The 17,553-nt window shown below is 35.0% G+C and overlaps 1 protein-coding gene across 6 annotated transcripts in view; it reads left to right on the forward strand.

Moving 5' to 3' along the window:
• Nucleotides 1-17,553, forward strand: part of SEC24B (SEC24 homolog B, COPII component) — a 94,598-nt gene that overhangs the window by 50,983 nt on the left and 26,062 nt on the right. For 3 of the 6 annotated variants that reach the window (XM_090266401.1, XM_090266402.1, XM_090266405.1), the window contains 3 exons: nt 1,828-1,932; nt 10,606-10,686; nt 13,535-13,755. In XM_090266401.1, coding sequence (XP_090122527.1) covers nt 1,828-1,932; nt 10,606-10,686; nt 13,535-13,755 — 407 coding nt within the window. The remainder of the gene's footprint in view (nt 1-1,827; nt 1,933-10,605; nt 10,687-13,534; nt 13,756-17,553) is intronic. The other 3 variants (XM_090266403.1, XM_090266404.1, XM_090266406.1) reach the window with 1 other exon arrangement.

Raw genomic sequence — 17,553 nt, forward strand, 5'->3', positions numbered from 1 at the left:
ATCCTACACTCACAGGTACAGAACCAGCCCATTCCATTTCTCCACCTCTCTTACCAGTCTGTGTCACTTCCTTAATTCCCTTGTTGTAGACTTCATTCAGCCAGATTTCAAATGGTTCTGCATGATGGTTCTTCTGTAGTTTAGTTGTAATTTTGATGTGGTTGTGGAAGGATGTGAATACCACGTTTACCTATGCTGCCATCTTGACCCGAAGTTATTATGTATTAATTATTGTATTTTCCATATTAAGAATTATAAACCTACTTTTTACCCATTCTGTATGTGTACTTTTTAAAGTACAATGCTAATTGCATTTTAAGAAAGTACTTCATTTTTAAGGAAGTCCTTAAATTGAACAATTTCTTTTCTATAAAATCTTTGTACTGTACACCTACGTTTAATTGTAAACTTCTTAGTATATTTAACCTAAAGCCTAATATTAGTCAAATATTCATTTTAACTAGGCTTTCATTAGAGGAACATGGCCCTCTGAATTTGGTCTTTCAAGATATCAAGTTTATTTCTTGTCTTTTCTGAAATTATTTAAATTGATTTTATTTTCTCAGATGAATTTGTAGTAACTGCCACTTTATATTTAGATGATGTTTCAGTGAAGCTAGCAGATTTTTTCATGACTTTTTTAGTCAGAGTGTGGAGATCACAGCTTTATTCCTATGCAGTTTAAACTTTCTTGCCTTATAAGCTCAAATTTTACTCTTGAATAGCTTTTTTCTCCTATAGACATAATTATGTTTATCCATGCTAACTTAAAAGATCACCTGAAAGAACAATGAGGAGTGCATCATGGGACTACCATGTGATTTTGGTGAGGCTGGGCTTCATTGTGCTTCCAGTATTGTGAAATGTTCTTGAAAACTCACACTATGTTTCTGGGTTTTTCTTTTTTAAAGCTAAGCTATAAGACTTTCTTTACAGGTGGTTTATTCTTATTTATAAAGTGTTTTTATCAAGATTATTTTCCCTCTTAAGATTTCTGTGCATGTTAATTTTTTAAGTCTTGATTTTACCACATTGATTAAATAATAAAAATGCCCAATCAGATTTATGAAGGGAAGTATTACACAGTTACCAACTGCTGTGCCTTTTCTGCAAAGCCTGCCTTCTCCTGGTGTAGCTCACAGAGGACCACTCATTCACCTACTTCAGACTCACATGCAGGCAACAGATTGAAGCTGGGATGATTGGCCATCTCAGAAATACACTTTTCTGTGATTGCCACACTTGTAGGGCCACAGTTAATAACCCCCGTCCTTTTTTGGAACATCTACTGTGAGCAGAGAACTATGCTGAATACAGTTCTTTCCTTTAACTGTCATTCTTTTTCCGTTATGAGAACTGAGTTACCATCAAGGTGGCATTAGCAGAAGGAAGGTATCAAATATCTATATACCTGTGTTGTATGCTGTATCAATTCATTTCAGTAGAATGATCACTGCTCAGCAAGAATGCACAGTCCCAAGGGAAGTATACTACACTGGCCCTGAGGTTAAAGAAGGTAAACGTGTACTATCAAACTCAGGAAGATTTTCAGAGATATCATTGCAGTTTCCTGTGTATTATCAGTGTAATTACATGGTACTTTCTTTACACTTAAATCAGCTAGTTCGTATTAAAGCTACTTTTACTAAACTGCTTTTAGAGATTTTCTAACAGTTTCAGTTTTGATAATAAATTTGCTAATATTAATATGCATGCTGGGATTCTCTGGAATGTCAGAGTTCTTTCTCACTTTTAATGCAATGTCAAATTTTATTTCTCATCTTTCCTGTTGGTTTGACTCTTGTGTTTGTGCTTTCCACTTTACAGGCATGCAGTATGGTGAATATGTTAATAATCAAGCTAGCTCCGCACCAACTCCCTTGTCATCAACTTCCGATGATGAGGAAGAGGAGGAGGAGGATGAGGAAGCAGGTCTGCTTTAGCTTTACACCAGTTCTTAATCTTTTCCTACTCAAGGTTTTTTTTGTTTGTTTTTTGTTTTTTTTAATGTCCACAGTCTTACTAGTCTCTTAAAAAAAGTACCTTTGCAGATTTAGCTAAATGAACGTGCTTGGTTTAGGTTATAGAAGGTTGGGGTCACTTGAAATGAGGGGTTTTGCTTGTTCATTTGTTTTGTTTTTCCTCCTTTGGACATTTTACCATTTTTGTTTAATAACAGTACATCTTTCATGGTGGTAGAGTGCTTTCTTCTTTTAGAAATGCATTTCCTCTCATCTTATGCACAAGAATGAATATTGACTGAAGTTTTTGACTGTTGATTGCTCTAACACCCTTTTAGGGTAGTGTTTTATTTTCTGTTTTGCATGCTACTTTAGTCTGATCAAAATGAACCATTTGGATTTTATAACAGTTGTAGAGAAGTAGGGCAATGTCTCTTTGAGGTCCTTTTGGCACATATTATATATTTAGAAAGCCCCAAATTTGTAGTTATTTTCATGCTTCATGTAGTAGTTCACATCTTGCTAGTTGAGGCAATTGTGTATATGATTGTGTGTTGCAGCCTGTTTAATTTTTTTCTGCCTTTAACAGAACAGTGCTGAATGTTAAGCAGTTCAGTTCCTCCATTAATTCTTATAGTTTAAGACTGAACCAATAAGTAATGACCTTTTCAAGTTATTATATATGTGACCATGATTCTCCTTCTGTTACCTTTATTATTAAATGGAAAGATTTGCTCTGTAAGCAGTCCATTTAACTAAAAGTTTCTATTTCTTCTGCATTTTTTAAATTTTCAAAGCCTTACACATGATTTTAGGGGATGGGTGAAAATAGAGGGTTCCAGATGAGGAATAATTTTTCTTACTCTAAATAAATAAATACCCATCTATCTGAATTTTTTGTAGTTTTTATCTTGTACAACTTCCTTACAGAAGAGTTGGAAAAAGAGTAAATCAAACTCCCACATACATTTTACCCAGACATTTTTGTCCTATTTATTTTATAAAATTCTATCTACACAGTGTTTCCTACATCATTTGGAAGTAAGTTGGAAATTTCGTGAACCTTTGCCCCTAAAAACTTCATGTATTTCCTAAATGTAAAAACAATGTTTTGGTTTTTTTTAATTGTTGTAGTTTTTTACGGAATAAAAACATTTATTTGACCAATAAGAACTGCAGCCTGGGAGAGACAGATCAGGTTGCAACCTAATTTGTACTCCAAAGGGGAGAGGTCACCTCTTATAGAGAATTTTCCTGTCCATGGTTCCCAATTTGATCCATTCCATGTAAATGAGGTTTCCAAATTGTGCAGTTCTAACTCGTTTAAATCATGCGGTTCTGATTGGTCAGTATAAATGCAAATGAGGATATAATTTGCGTAGTTGTGATTGGACAGGGCTTGTCTCAGTCCCTTGGTCAAAAGATGAACCAGGACTTCCCTGCAGTAGTTGACAACAAGCTGGGCATAGTGTGGGAAGCTGAAAGGCCAATCTGAGGTTCTTACGGGTGTACAGAGTACACAAGGAACCCGTCAGCAGATAGCTAATGCATTTTTATTATTCATTAAATTCGGGCCCTTGGTTGACCATAGGGGGAGTCCCCTGTAAATTACTTCACAGGGTTAGATAATGTCTTATATAACATAAACACAATACAGCTATCAGGAAATTGAACACTGATACAGTAATGTCTGCTACACAGACCATAGTCAAATTTCATCAGTTGTTTCAAGAAGATCTTTTATATCTGTTTTCATGGGCAAAGGATTCACTCCAAGGTCATGCATTGAATTTAGTATTCATTTCTGTTTAGACTATAAGGGAATAGTTCTTAACCTTTCGTTTCTTTTCTTCACTTTGATATTTTTGAAGAATATAGGAAAGTTATTTTGTACAGTGTTCCTCAGTTTGGATTTATCATGTGTTTTGGGCAGGATCTCCACTGAAGTAATGTACTGAGTGCATTCTGTCTAAGGCGCATGGTGTCAATTTGTTCCCATGTTAATGATGTTAATTTTGATCTATTGATTAAGGTAGTATCTGCTTGGGTTCTTCAATTTGTCCTACTTTTCACTCTTGAAATTAATAAGTAATTTGATACTATGTAAATATCCTGCTCTTTATTAAACCATTACTAGTTTTAGCATTCATTGATGATTTTCTAATTCCAGCATTCTTTCTATATTTATGAGTTAAGGTTTCATTATGAAGAACTTTTCCTTCTCCCTTATTGATTTCTTTGGGTTCATATTGACTTCTGGATTCTTATTTTACACAGTGGGTAATAATTCATTACTATCATTAGTTATTTTGAGAGCACCTTGTCCTAGAATTGGCCAGTGGCAAGTCCTTGAAACTGTTTTCAAATGATCCCATGAGTCTCTAAGCACTTACTTTAAGTACCTTAGGCCTTAATAAGGTGTGCCCAGCTAATCTTGTACTTGAACTGCTACAACCCTGGAATGAGACATTTCTCCAAGCAGTCCTGGTTCCTTTAGCGGAGAAAGGTATTTTAGAAACCAAGATTTGAATGTTAATGTGAGATCATTACTACCACTGGCCCTGGGAAAAGATCACATTATCTGTTTATTCTTCTCTACAATCTTACAAGGCAGAGGTAATTGGCTCCATTTTACAGATGAGTTGACTGATCTGTTCTATGTAACATTTGTCTGGTGGTACAACTACTAAGTAGCACAGGGGTCATGCAGACTGAGTCTCTGTCTCCAAAAATGTCTGAAAAGAAAGGCTTTTCCATCTGCGAGTGAGAACACAGCACTGGAGTAGGAGGGAACTGAAGGACACGTGGCAGTATGTAGTCACTGTAGTATATTTGCATGTTATCTTCCTCCTGTGCCTTTATTATGCAGCAAAATAATAAGAGTGTACTGCAGACATTTTTGCTAGAATCCTGGTGTTCCGTATTCATGGTTTCTAAAAAAAATCATTTTTATTGATTGCAAAATGAAAAGATGTTCTGAGTGAGGGGAACAAAAAATGGAAAGAAAAGCTAGCTTTAAAATGAAAGTTAGTCTTTTTTTTAAACCCCTACTCAGTTAAAATAATTTTTGATATGTAAGTATTTCTACAAAGCAGAGAATTGGAGTGCTCTAATTTTAAACATTTCAGTGGTAATTAATTTTCTCTATTCATGAGATATTTGTATATTTAGGTTATGTGGAATTTTTCTCCAATTTTGAAAAAAATTATTGAACTGTAATGAAATATCAACTAGCAGGTTTGGAAATCAGTAACAGAGTTACTGCAGAGTTAAAGTAACTATGTAATTATTATAGCTTTTCACTTATTAAAACTTGTGGTTTCTGTGAGAGCAAGTCTATCCAGCAGTCAAGTACAGGAATATTTATTTTAAACTTTGTGTTTTAAAAGAAAACTATTTGATTTCAGTTCTGATTTTATATTAATAAATACCGTCTAATTATATATTTTAAATTTTGTGCTGCAGATAAGGCTTCCTTTTTAAACTTTCCTAATTAAATTCATATTTGGAAGCTAAAATAGGATTTTGTACTAGGGACGGTTATATTTTGTTGGAAATGTCTAAAAACTCAGAATTGTTGGAAAATAAATTTAAAATTAAAGATAATCGTTTTATCTTAAATTATTCTCTCATTTTTTAACTTATTCAGTCCACAAGTCATTACTCCTTCAGTTAGAGCTAGAGTAGAACTTTCATTAGTTTTAGGTACAGTAATGCAGATAAATACCCTCATAATAGTAGGAAATACTAACTAACTTGAAGATGGGAGTGAAAGAAAAATTGAGACGTGAAATAAAGTAAAAGGGGGGTGGGGGCAAAGTGTGATTCAGGCTCCAGGCTGTGCTCAGCCCTGGTCCCCTGAGCAGCTAGTGTTCTGTGCCCTGCTGTGCACACTCCCAGTTGCCTTTCCTCTGGGAAATGTTCAGGATGAGGAGAGGCCAAACAACAGGAAGCGCTCTCTTATGGCTCTGGGAATGCTCTTATTTTGTTCGATTTTGACACAAGCTAATAGTAATTATTCAGGGCCAAGCACTATGTTTATGGTTTGATATGTTATGTTAAAAGACAATGTAGTTTGATTCAGAACAAGTTAGGTCAAATCCTATGGATAGCAAGACAATATTGGCCTACTTAGCTCTAACTTCCAAAGAGAATTCTTACTTTTTTAAAAGTAATATAGTATTATTAACTATAATCGCCATGCTGGAAATTAGATTCGCCCAGACTTACTCATCCTTTTTTTTAATACTTTTTAATGTTTTTTATTGATGTTTTAAAAAGTTGTTTCTATTTCATTGCCCACAATAATTAATGTATCATTGAAAGATGACTTACATTATATTTAAAGATTTTATTTATTTATTTATTTTTAGAGAGCGGGGAAGGGAGGGAGGAAGAGAAGGAAAGAAACATCAATGTGTGTTTGCCTCTCGCATGTCCCCAAGGGGGGACCTGGCCTGCAACCCAGGTATCTGCCCTGACTGGCAGTTGATTGACCCAACGACCCTTTGGTTCGCAGACTGGCACTCAATCCACTGAGCCACCCCAGCCAGCACTGATTTTCTTTTTTTTTTTTGAGAGAGAAAGAAACATCAATTTTTTTCTTCCACTTATTTATGCATTCATTGGTTGATTTTCTTCTTTGTGCCCTGACCAGGGATCAAACCTGCAACTTTTGCATACTGGGAAAACACACTAACCAACTGAGCTACCTGGCCAGGGCCCAAACTTACTCATCTTATGACTGGAAGACTGTAGTCTTTGACCAACATCTCCCCTTTCTGCCCCACCAAGAGAATTTTTAAAAAGGCTCAAACCTATCTTTCCTTTTAATGGATGTACTATTTTATTATTTAAATAAGCAAACATCTTTGAATTGAATTCAATGCATATTTAATATATTTTTTAAATTAAAAAAATTTAAGCCAGGTCCTGGGTCTGTGAAGGATATAAAAGGATATCCATGCCATCAAGAAAAGTATTAGTTTGAGGGTTTTTGGTATTCATCTACATTAAACAGAAAATGTGGTAATGTATTTGCAGATAGTACCTGTTACACAAACATCCAGTTTGCAAACATCCTGTATATATGATTGCTCTAGCTAGTTGGGAGCTCCGTCTTTCTGTACAGTGAGAGCAGGCAGAGCATTGGGGCTAGAATGGAAGGGAATTTGGTACCAGTGTCTAGAGTAGAATTCAAAAGGTACTTTCAAACAGAGATGGTGTTCAAGTGGTGATTGGATGTCTAGGCTAGCCCTAAATCGAATTTACTGAAATACTAAACACTTGCAAATGCTTTATTGTTGCCAGCCTGCTGCGGATATATAGTATTTAATCAGTAATATGGATTTTGGGTTTATGGAATGTAAAACAAAACTACAGCAAGTCCTGTTAATCGTAGTGTTTTAAAGGAATACGTAGAATCTGGACCCAGATGTAGAAAGGTCTCTTGCAAAAGAATTCACTAGGTCATATTGAAGCTGGAGGCTCTTAGATTAATCTGGTAGGAAAAATGAGTCCTTAGGCTAAAGTAGAAGGAAGATTGAAGGGAGAGTATAGCATAGCATTACCAAAAGAAGGCAATCATTTTACAAATCAAAAGTAATTCGATTAGCAGTGATAAGTGTTACGGAATATTTGGTTGAAGCCTGAGAAAAAACAATTGACTTTATCAATCAGAAGGTTCATGTCTTGTTTTTTCTTTTTCCCTTATTTGTAGCACTATTTGAAGGGGGAAGGAGGAGGGAAAAGGAAAAAATGAAGAACATTTCCTGAGTCTGGCCAGTATCTGTTTAATATTTACAATAGCCCTGTGGAGTGTGTGTTAGTTTATAATCTGTTGTTAAAAATAAGAAGTAGCTCAGAGATGTAAGGTGTCTTGTCCATTTCCTCTCAACTGATAAGGGGTGGAGATGAAAATTTGACTTACACATTTTCCATGTCTTATCCAAGTTATGAGGAAATAAAATTTCAAATTATCTGGTTAAAGTTGAGCAATACTAGTAAGTACATTGGACATCCTTGACCCATGTTGCTTGTCTTTTAGAGAGGAAACAGCTTAAGTCTATTTTAATTATTTTATTTTTAATTTATTGATTTTAGAGAGGGAGAGGGAGAGAGACATCAATTTGTTGTTCCACTTAAATTTATGCATTCATTGGATGGTATTCTTGTATGTGCCCTGACTGGGGATGGAACCTGCAGCCTTGACGTATCGAACCAACTGAGCTCCCCCGCCAGGGCCTAAGTCTTGGCTTAAAAGCATCCTGATACCTTCCCCCAACTTCAAGAATTCTGAGCTGTTCCTATGATCTGTTGTTCCCCTTCCTCAGATTTCAGTCCTTCCTGTCTTCCTCCTCCTCCTCCTCTTCCAATACGTGACATAGAGGCAGTAAAAGAGAAAATTCTTCCCAGGTGCTCCATTCAAACTCCCACTTGTTCTCAGAGTATTTGTTATCACTAATGGTAGTGTGAAGTGACTGAGGTGAATTGGGCCTGTGTAAGGTTTAAGAGTGAGGACAAGTACCAAAGCTGTGTGTTCACTGAAACCAGCTGGTACGGAGAAAGCAGTATTTTGCCCATTATAATGGTTCTAAGGTCAGTACTCTCTTCTTTATTCTAAGAGTTTTGTAGTTTTAGTGCTTAAATTTTGGTCTTTAATCCACTTTAGTGTAAAGCGTAAGGAAGGGTTCTAACTTTATTGTTCTGCATGTGGATATCTGGTTGTTCCAGCACATTTGTTATTTTGTCTTGGGGTAAAATTCACATAATAATAAAAATAACCACTTTAAAGTGTACAATTCTTTGCCATTAAGTACATTCATAGTGTTGTGCAACCAGCTTTATCTAATTGTATTATTCTGGTTTTTCTGCAATTACCACTTCTGTCTAGTTCTAACTTTGTAAGTGTACTAACTAAACATTTCATTATCCCAAAGGAAAACTCTGTAACCATTAAGTAGCAACTTCCCATTTCCTCTCCTCTCAGCTTCTGGAAACCATCAATTTCCTTTCTATCTATAGATTGACCAATTCTGGATATTTCATATAAATGAAATCATGTAATGTGTGACCTTTTGTGTACTTCCACTTTGCATGTTCCAAGGATTATTCACATTGTAGCATGTATTTGTACTTCATTCTTTTTTATATATGAATAGCAAAACTGTGTTTATCCATTCGTCTGTTGACGAAAATGAATATTTGGGTGTAGGTACATTGTTTTTTAATACTGTTACTTTCATGTTTTGACCTTATTCTTTAGTTAAAAATTTACAAGTATCAAGAACAAAAAGGAAGAGCCATTACTGCCCATTCTTAATTAGGAGCAGTGACGTATGTACACCATTTTTCTAGTTTATCACAAAGAAAGCGCTTTGTGTCTTCCCCTCATTGCTTTGTGGTCCTCATAAAACCTGTCTGGGTTGCTTCGTACTCAGTGTCTCATCCAAGCCTCACAAGAACATTTAAAAAGGCACATAGGGTGTTCTTAAAATTGTTCTCATTTTACAGAAGAGAGTAATAATGATTGTCATTTACCCAAAGTTATATAGCAAGTAAATGACAGAATCTAATGCACCTATAGTCTTTTGCTCCAAGTCATGTTCTTTGATGGTAGTAAAATCATCCTGCACAAGAAGCTTTAGCTATTATGCCCTGAGTCAACATACCTAATTCACATGGCTTTCCAAAAGTATTTAGTAAGATAATTATGCACAGCTATACTTTTTATATCACTGTTGAAAATTAACTTAAAATGTAGCTTAAACCCAATTTATAATATTGTTGTTAAGAGCTAGGGATCACCTCTGTACCACAGAATTTTGTCTTATGGTGAAAAAAACCAAGATCTCTAACACAAGAGAGGGACCACATGCATTTTTTGTTTTATTCATCACTATATGCTCTAGCATATTTACCTAGGATAACTGTAGGCTCTCAATAAAATATTTGTTGGGTATTGAGTGAAAAGTATATTGTATGTTCTATTGTCTGTGTGACCTGTAACTAAATTTCATCATGAATTGCTACTGAACATTTCTGTTAATCTTGCCGGTTTTGACTGAACACACATAATAAAAATTCTTAGTCTAACATTGATTAGTGTACCTTTCATATTTATTACCTTATTAAATATGGCAGGCACTATATAATCTCCATTCTGCAGATGAATAAACTGATGCATAGATAAGTGTAGTAACAGGCCAGGTAGCAACCCAAGCCATAAGGGTTTTATACAACTGTGCTACTAGAAAAGTCATTGAAATTTAATTATCTTAAAATATCCTAATACTGATAAAATATATTTAATAGCTTGCAGTTTGGTAGCTGCAATTTTTGAAATGTAACTGTATTAACATTTCTATCAATCTAAAACTTGTATTTGTTTGAGTATTTTGACATCTGCTCTCTAAGGTGTTACCATGTGTTTGATCAAATTTTATTCTACTCATCAGTTCTGTATTCTCCCTATTTATTCCATATCCTTATATCAGAAATGTATGTGTTTTTATTAATGTCTTTAAACATCAGTCATTTTACATTTTCACTAGAGTCAGCAAAGCTGCTTCTTTAAAAGTGCCAGAGGCTTCTCTAAGAGACACTGTCACTGTAAATTTAATAGACATTTTGGTTTTGCTTTCAGGTGTTGACAGCTCTTCTACCACCAGCAGTGCTTCTCCACTGCCCAACAGCTATGACGCCCTAGAAGGAGGCAGCTACCCAGGTAATTGGTTTTGCGCTATTTAAAGTTTGTCAGAAAAGTTACTGTTGCTTTCGAACATGAACATATATTATACATAATTAGCAAGGTATATTTTTAACAGAAAAAAGGGACATTTTCCTGGTATTTCTCAGCCTTAATAGTGTTAATTGTTCTATAACTATGAATGTTGTTTCTGGGAGGCCTAAGGAAATTTATTATTTTATTTTTGTTATCATGTTCTTTATCTTTTTCCTCCTTCTAAAAGTCTTTTAATGGTGAATAATTTCTCTCTTTTCCCTTTTTTTAATGCTAATAACTCCTTAAATAAATTTTATATTTCTGTTCTCATGCTTAGGTCCTTGAATTCCTTCCAACTAGCCTCTGAATATAAGTAGCCTTTGACTCTTTACTCCCCCTATGGCTCCTGGCTGCCTCCACCAGGTAAATAGATTAACCGACTTGGATGTAGTTTTTGGAGGCATTACTTTTAACCATATCTGGAAATAACTTTGGTTATTACATGGAAATAAGAGTAGTGGATGGTATTGAAAGAAAAAAAATACAAACTTAACTTTTACAATTAATAGTCATTTTTATTATAATATCTTGTACGGTGATTTTCCTGATTGGCCTGTCTCCTGTCACCTGACCACACAACCTGCCCTCCCTTTTTTCTCTTTCTCATGAGTAAAATTTAGGACTAACAGAATAGGTACTTTTGCTCTTCTCTTTATTTCTTATCTCTGGGAATAATTTAGTATTAAAAAAGTTGGAGTATGCTGTACTTAACTAAACATACTATCTTGCTGTCATTTTCCTGTGAATCCAGAAACTTTAATCTTTTCAGCTTAGTATAGAATTCTCTTTTAATATTTCAAGAATAATTAAATAAGCTACTTAGTCTTTTGTGGTTAACAGATATTTTCCCCTAGGAAACACTGTGCGTATGTGTGTAAGAAGTTGTGGACCATTCCAAAAGCAATTGCTATCATCAAAATATTGTAGAAGAGTTACTTCATTCACTAAAAAATGAATACTCTATAACTGTATAGTATTCATGAGCTTCAAAGTAACCTGAAGTGAAATGTACAGTGTGGTGTAGTTAAAAGAGCATGGCCTTGGAGCTAGACCTTGGTTTGTTTGTATTCATTTATCAAAAGATCTTAATCTTATTATGAACTGTGCTTTGACAGTGAGTGACCTACAGCACGTTTTCTAGCTATTTAAATTGCACTAATATTAAGGAAAAATGTGAGCAGCTGTAGGAGTAAGGTTAAGTGAGTTGAAAGTGTACTATATGTAAGGTCCGAGGATAGATTTTAGAACTGTAGAAATATATGAAATGTTGTCCATTTCTTAACGAAGGGGATAAGTTTTAGACTTCCTTGTTTATGACTCTAGTTATTTATTTCTTATGCTGATGTCATGTCAAGAGTCTTTTCTACTTATAGTCCTATCACCATGAGGGGGGACAAGCAGGAGATGTAAGGAAGATACTATATTAACAGTTGTCCTTTTAAGAGGTCTGAGAGGTTACTGGAAAGCCTGTAAGCCAAGCCTTGCCTAATTAGCACATGATGAATGTCTAGGAATGAATCTTCAAAATTAGAACCAACAATCAATAGAAAGATGTGATTCCTCAAGAAACTTTAAAAAAATAAATTTTATTTAGTCAGATGTTTTTGAGAACATCTTTTTGGCAGTCTTATTACTGGTGGAGAATATAACTTTTTATCTAAAAGATAGATTTAAATACATCTATATTATAGATTTGACTTAAAAAAAAATAACAGGCCCTGGTCAGGTAGCTCTGTTGATTTTTTTGAGCATTGTCCTGATACAAAAAGATTGCAGGTTCAATCCCTGGTCAGGGCGCATACAAGAATCAACCAATGACTGCATGAATAAGTGGATTAAATCCATGTTTCTTTCTCTGGTGTTTCTCTCTCTCTCTCTCTCTCTCTCTCTCTCTCTCTCTCTCTCTCTCTCTCTCTCTCTCTGTCTCTCTCTCCCACTACCCCCCCCCCCACACACATCTATTTAAAAAAAAACAACTAGCAGTCAATATACCAGAATGTTAGTAATGGTTATGTACAGTAATATTTAGGGTTTCTTCTTCTTACTATTCTTGTATATGATGATTAAATTGTCTACTGTTTGAATTTTCACAGTTTTAATCAAATTTTTGTTTTAAATTTAAATAAAGGCACAATTTAATTTAATTAATTCATTAAATTTTGTTGGCATCTATTACACACCAGACATTGTTTTAGGAACTGGACAGTATTCTAAATACTGTCTTTCATACTTTCACAATTTTACCTCTACAAATAATGCAGATTTTTAGGGATTATAGAAATATGCCACTCCTTTCATGGATGATTTTTAGAAATGGCAGGGTCAAGTAAAAAAGCAAGTTACAGTAAAAAGTAGTTTACACCCTTTTTACTGCTTTGCTTTTTTTCTGTTTTTTTAGCCCATTCTTGCTGAGAGAGTAAAAGGAAAAACAACTATTTTATATGTATACTATAAATATAAAGGCCTTATCTATTAGAAATAACAATGAAATATTAGTCATGAAATGGTATGAAATGAGGTTTATTTGTAAATAACTTCTGTAAGAAATAAAAGATGGGGTGGGAACATATAAAACAGGATTAGCAAATATTGATGATTATTAAGGCTGAGTGATAAGTATCTGGGGTTTATTATTATTCCATTCTCCCTACTTTTGTGTGTGGTCACAATTTCTCATACTAAAAAGTTAAAAAAGAAAAAGGGAAATGCCAAAGATTATGGTTCTCCCAGGAGCCAAGTCTTTATACAGTTGTGTTTTCAGGTGTTAACACCGTGTTTTTCCCTTTGTTAGATATGCTTTCCTCATCAGCAAGCAGCCCTGCTCCTGATCCTGCTCCCGAACCTGATCCTATTCCAGCTCAAGTGCCCGCTGCCCCTCAGCCTTCAAAAATGGCTAAACCATTTGGATACGGTTACCCTTCTCTTCAGCCTGGTTATCAGAATGCTGCACCACTGAGTCCTGGAGGACAGCCCAGTAGCCCAGTGTATTCTGGATTCCAGCAGTATCCTCAAGTATGTACTTAGTCATAGAAACACATTGCCTTTCTAAAAATTGTGAAGCTATTATCAATTCTAACAAATCCCTGGTGATCCAAATGGATCGTGATACAAATACAGATAAGCCTGGATCAAACAGATAGAAATGGATTCCAATTTTTATGTTCATACATAGAAAAAGATAAAAGGAAATATAAATACTAAGTTTTTAAAGAGGTTTAATATGGATCAAGATATTAGGTATGACTTTTCTTCATTGTACTTTTTTTCAGTCTCTAGTAATGTTCATTGTATTAATTTTATAATCAGGAAATAAAAGTAAACATTAAGCTTTTTTAAAACTTTGTACTTCTAAGCTGGTTTCCTCCTCAAAAAAACATGATATGTTATAAATATGGTTTGCAATTTTCATTCCAACTCTTAACTATAACATATAACTGGTGAGAGCCTCTCCGTACGTAAGTGCTTGCCAGTGCTTCATTAACTAGCACTGGGACCCATTCTGACGTGATCTTGTTTAGATTCATCTCTTAAATGCTATCTCAATTGCATACAGAACAGTAAATATTTTACATTTATATTTATTGAGAAAAATATATAAGGAAATGATTGAAATGGCAAAAGCATTCCACTTATAATTTTTAAAAAACTGCTCTTAGTAGATTAACCTTATAGAAATTTCATCTTATGGTGAAGTAAGAATAAAATTAGAGAGAAATAGGAAAATCATTTGTTGCTCGAATGGAATCTTAGAATTAAGGCTCAGAAGGAAGCTGAAAACTGGGAGAGGTACTGGAGAAATATAGTTGGTTAGTATAGACTTCCCTGACTTCCATTTTGTTAGATTTTCTTTACGGCTTTATTGGTCCAGATGAAGCACTTTTTTTAGTCATTCTAGTCTGACTTGTGCACTTTAGGCAAATTGCTATTGGGTTCATAATATGTCATTTATTTGTACATTTTAATGAGAAGAAAACCAAGTAAAAATGAAAGAATCTGGCTCTTGGAGGAAATGTTGAACAAGGGAAAAATATTGTTCTGAAATAGTAAGTGGTCTTCCGTAATGACATAGGAAAATGTTCTTTAGCCAAATCTGGCATGCTGCCTACTTCAGTAAATAAACTTTTTTTAAAAAATGTATTACCTATGGCAACTTCTGTACTGCAGTGGTAGAGGTGAGTAGTTGCAAAAGAGACCATGTGGCTCTTAAATTTTAAAATATTTATTATCTGAGCCCCAACCGACAAAGTTTACCTTTAACATAAGAGAGTGGGAAATATTCTTATCCTGTTGTTTTTGGGTGGTTATTTTGGAAAGGTTAAGAGATTGTCTTTGGAATAAAAGTAAAAATTAATATACTGAATTTTAAAATAAACCTCATTCTATTCTGTAATCACAATCCTTTTAATACTTTAGCTTTAGATAAGAGGAGTTTGGATAAAGGGGACAAAGACGGACTGAAAAATAACTTGAGTTATTAATCACAGTTGAAATGAGCATGCTAAAAAGCCAAAGCTTTAAAAATAGGCTGTTAAAAATCATCCTACTCCCAACTTCTAATTTTTTAAACTTTTTATGAAATGTAAACCATCTTATGTAAAGTATATAAATTAACAACCTGCAGCTTGATACATTTCTGCAAATTGTGCACACTCGTGTAACCAACACCAGAGGCCTAGCATGCCTTTTCTAGTCACTAACCCTCCAATGAGAATTTACAACTGTCTTGACTTCTAATAAACAGATTAGTTTTACTTGCTTTTAACTTTATATAAGTGGAATCATATCCTCTTAGCTACACTTTTTTGCTCAGCATTATGCTTGTTGCACACTTATAATTCATCATGTCATCATTATATAGTACTCCATTATGTAAATATGCCACAACTTTTTAATTTGTTTTCTTGTTGAGGGGAATTAGGGTACATTTACAATTGGGGGCTATTGTGAATAGTACTGTTGTAAATATTTCTGTTCCTATCTTTTGAGTGAATATGTATATATCTAGAAGTGGAATCCAGAGAAGGAAAACTCTGACTCCAAAAAACCTCCGCTGCCTTGCGGCATACCTCTTCAGGGGAAAGGCTAAGGGAGTAAACCCCGACAGAAAATCCGGAGCCGGAGTCCCTAAGGCGGTTTGACGTTGTAGTCAACACCGGCAACTCCTGCGGCGCACCTGAACCCAAGCTGTATCGACTCCGTCTTTCCCTTGGACCCTTCAGCTGCGAAGAGAGGGGGAGTCTGCTGCATGGGCAACAGCAGACCCTCCGTATTACCCCGCCCAGGCTCTGTAGCTTCAGCGTCATCGCAAGATGTCGATTCAACACGGGAGGAGACAGATACTACCATGTCACTCCCGAGTCGGACTGCACAGCCATTCTCGGCGGTGCAGATAGACTCTTAAGAAGCTACACCATCGTCTCTCGAGACGGACGGCTGCCGACGACGCCGACGAGAAGTGGAATCACTGGGTCATGGGGTTTCCATATGATCAACCTCAGCGGTTACCACCCAACAGTTTCCCAAATTAGATGTTCAAATTTATGCCTTCATCAGCAGTGTGTGGGAGTTTCAGTTACTTTATATCATTGGCAACACTTGGAATTTTGATGTTTTTATATTAGACAGTCACCTTCTTTCATCATTTAAGTGAAGAAATGGAGAGTCAGATAAGTGAAATCATTTGTCCAAGACCAAGTTTAGTTCTGAGAATACAGAAGTCCTTGCAGTTCAGAATTAAACACTTCTTTTCCTTTTCAGTACCACCAGCCTCCCAACATATCGCCCCCCCCCACACACACACACCTTTTCTTGCTGAGGATTTAAAAGCTAATCTTGGGCGTGGGGTTGGTGGAGATGGAAAGAGAGCATTCTGGCATAACCACACCATCATATTTAACAAAATTTGCCATAATTTCTAAATATTTAAAATTTAGTTCATTTTCAGATTTGCTAAGTTGTTTCAGATTTGATTTTTTATAGTTGGTTTGTTCAAATCAGAATCCAAACAAGATTTATCAATTGTATTTACGTCTCTAATTTTTTAAATCTTAAAACAAACCTCCACCTCATTTTTTTATGCTGTTGATCTTTTGAAAAAACTGGGTGTGTTTTCCTGTAGAATGTCCCCACATTCTGAATTTTGCTGATTACTTCTTGTGTTATTTAACTTCTTCCTCTGTTCCTTTTTCTATAGACTGGATATTAGATCTACTGCTTGATTATATTTGATTTATTCATTTATCTATTTACATAAGCCAGTATATTATGTATTTTGGTTCTGCTTACCTCATAATAATATCTGGTTGTCTCATTTTTAGTGGTGCTCGGATTGATTAGTGGGTTTGTGTTGTGACAGCCTGATCCCTTCATTGTGTAGTTCCTCATTAAGCTTTTACGTACTGACTTTATGGTCTGTGGATGTCTGCTTATCATCTGTCCTGATGACCATTACCCGAATCGTTTATTTTGGTATGGATTCTAAAATTGTGACTTTCCTGAATTTATTATTTGTGCTTATTAGGTGGAATTCTGTGCTACATTCATATAACGGAGTGCTCAGTAACTATAAAAAAGGGTGTGGAGAATCTCTTATGTACAGAGTTATTGCTCCACTTTTTATTTTAAGGTAAAAATGGGATTATATTTAGAGCAGTGTATATATTAGTTTATATTTGTAAATAGAAACAATGGAAAGATGAAACCAAAAACTAATACACATAGTTAACTATATATAGGTGGAGAGATCAAGGTGAAACAAGATATTTTTGAATATATTGTGAAGTTTTGACATGAGAATTGCAGAAATGTTAT

The sequence above is a fragment of the Furipterus horrens genome, unplaced genomic scaffold (genome assembly GCF_987537825.1).
Source record: "Furipterus horrens unplaced genomic scaffold, mFurHor1.1.pri manual_scaffold_2, whole genome shotgun sequence".
NCBI classification, from domain to species: Eukaryota; Metazoa; Chordata; class Mammalia; order Chiroptera; family Furipteridae; genus Furipterus; species Furipterus horrens.